Here is a 2,294-nt window from a genome sequence, read left to right as displayed (position 1 = left end):
TAACAGTCGAACGTTCTTAACAGTCGAACGTTAACGTTTAGATTCGAAAGTTAACATTCGAATGTTAACGTTCTGTTTAGATTCGAAAGTTAACATTCGAATGTTAACGTTCTGTTTAGATTCGAATGTTAACGTTCGAATGTTCGAAAGTTAACATTCGAATGTTAATGTTCGAATGTTAACGTTCGACTGTTAAGAACGTTCGACTGTTACCGTTCAGTTCAGTCTGTGTCCAGTAAAATAACAATAAATAATAATAAATAATGTATGGAGGCAGAAAATAAAGCACACAACGAGAGAACGAGGCTAAAAGAAACGAGCTGTTTCCCTCAACTATTAATATGCAGAAAGAAACAAATAAACAACCTGTTTTGAAAATAAAAACCACAAAACGAGAAAACAACCTGTAAAGAAACAGACTGTTTATCCACAAATGTTTATAAATATGGGAATATTTTTTAGTGTGTGTGTGAGAGTGTGTGTGTGTGTGTGTCTAAGATAAACAGTTGTGTTGTAGAAAATGTCCAGAAACACTTTATTAGACAGTTTAATGTGCTGGTTCCCAACACTTTTCTATCACTGAGTAAACTGACTGAGTTACATATTTTATGGACGTTTCATTTTATATTCTATAATATAACAATAATATAAACTTTATTGATCGAGCACAGAACCAAACCAGGATAATAAGAATAAACACTAATATATAACTTAGATATCTGAAAAAGACTGCAGTCGATCAATAAATAATCAATCAATCATCAGAACAGCTGATTATGACACTTTGTGACACCGGTGTCGTCACCCGTCAGATTGTGTAACGCCACAAGTCATTTCTGCTTTACTCTGCAAACGCTTTATTGTGACAGCAGCTGTTACCACAAACGATCAATTAATTAGATTGATATAGATCCTGACCGACTGATATTGATACCGATTTATTACGGTCAATATTTCTATGTGGATTTTGCACCGATATGCAAGAATCCTGCTTTCATAAACAAAAAACGTTATTACGGCAGCGTCCACTCGGGTCAGAGTGACGTAAGTTTTGTCATCAGGGATTGTACGCTTAGGAACTGCGCCGAAGCCGATGGCGAAAAGCACCGAAACTGATACGATACCGATATGTCTGTGATAGGCCGATATCAGTCGGGCTCTAGCTGAAACAGTCTGTAGAGCAGAAACACCTCACCTGAGAGTGTCCCGGTAGCTCACCTGGTAGAACTGGTGCCCCGTGTGAGGCAGAGTCTTTGCTGCAGTGGCCACGAGTTTGAACCGACCTGTGGCCCTTTGCTGTCCATTGTGAGCCCCAAATAATATATTTAGGTATAAAAAAACAGATCGTAAATCCAATAATTTAGACCTTTAAATGTCCTAAATATAATTTTGAGTTGGTTAACGTTGTATAAAGTAGAAACTTTCAATCTCACTTTGTATTGATCATGATCACAACTAATAATCAGAATGAGAGGGCTGCACACAGACTCATGGGGCTGCAGTTACAGCCAGTAATTACTGTCTGTCTGTTATCTGTTTTTAATGGCAATCGTTTATAGAAACTAAGAAGATGATAACAGCTGGTTGCAGCTTTACGTGTTGTTGTTGTTGTTGTTTAGTTTGTCTCAAAAACAGCAAATCAGTGTAAAATGATATGAGAGTGTTCTGATGATTCATTATTCATATAAATCGGTTGCTTTGTTTTCTCTGACTGTCTCTTGCCTTCTGGTCATTTTTCACTATTCTATAGACGGCGTGAGCCCGTTATCGATCAGAATTCTTGTCGATTAAATTTTCTGTCAATTGTCGGATCAGCTGACTAATTATTTTCTGGATAAACGGTTCCACTTCATCACTGCTGCCCTTTTCTGACAGGCTGCAGCAGCTCGCAGCGTCCTGTCCAACCGGGTGTGTGTGCGCGCACGTGTGATTGTGTGTGTGCGTGCACGTATGTGTGTGTGCACTGATGGATCAGCTCTAGCTGCTTCGGCCTTCTGGCTTAGTTACCGATGGTAATCGAATCAGTCCGGCCGTTTGCATCGGCTGGCATGTGTAATGATTCTGTCCTCATTCATGATTGATGGACCCGAGGACGGAGCCGGTTCAGTGGCCTGTCGTGGGTCCCAGGACGGAGCTCTGCCCTGGGACCCACCCTGTGCTAACTCTGCACTGGGCCTGATGTGGCTGATAAATAAAACCTATTGATAATGAAGCAGGTTTAACACGTCGCTGTGGGTTCATCAACTCGTTCTGCTGGCTCCGTTTTTGAGGATCTTTTTCAAACTAATGTGGTT

The 2,294-nt window shown here is 40.2% G+C and overlaps 1 protein-coding gene across 1 annotated transcript in view; it reads right to left on the bottom strand.

Moving 5' to 3' along the window:
* LOC118332842 (myosin light chain 5-like) overlaps window positions 1–2,241 on the bottom strand; it is an 8,087-nt gene extending 5,846 nt beyond the window's left edge. The window contains exon 1 of the mRNA XM_035668272.1: window positions 2,226–2,241. Coding sequence (XP_035524165.1) covers window positions 2,226–2,241 — 16 coding nt within the window. The remainder of the gene's footprint in view (window positions 1–2,225) is intronic.
* Between the last annotated feature and the right edge of the window lie 53 nt (window positions 2,242–2,294).

This window comes from Morone saxatilis, unplaced genomic scaffold, assembly GCF_004916995.1.
Source record: "Morone saxatilis isolate NCDOM2014 unplaced genomic scaffold, NCSU_SB_2.0 Contig21, whole genome shotgun sequence".
In the NCBI taxonomy this organism is placed as follows: Eukaryota; Metazoa; Chordata; class Actinopteri; family Moronidae; genus Morone; species Morone saxatilis.
The sequence above is the reverse complement of the archived record's forward strand: the minus strand, read 5'-3'. Positions and strand labels throughout refer to the sequence as shown.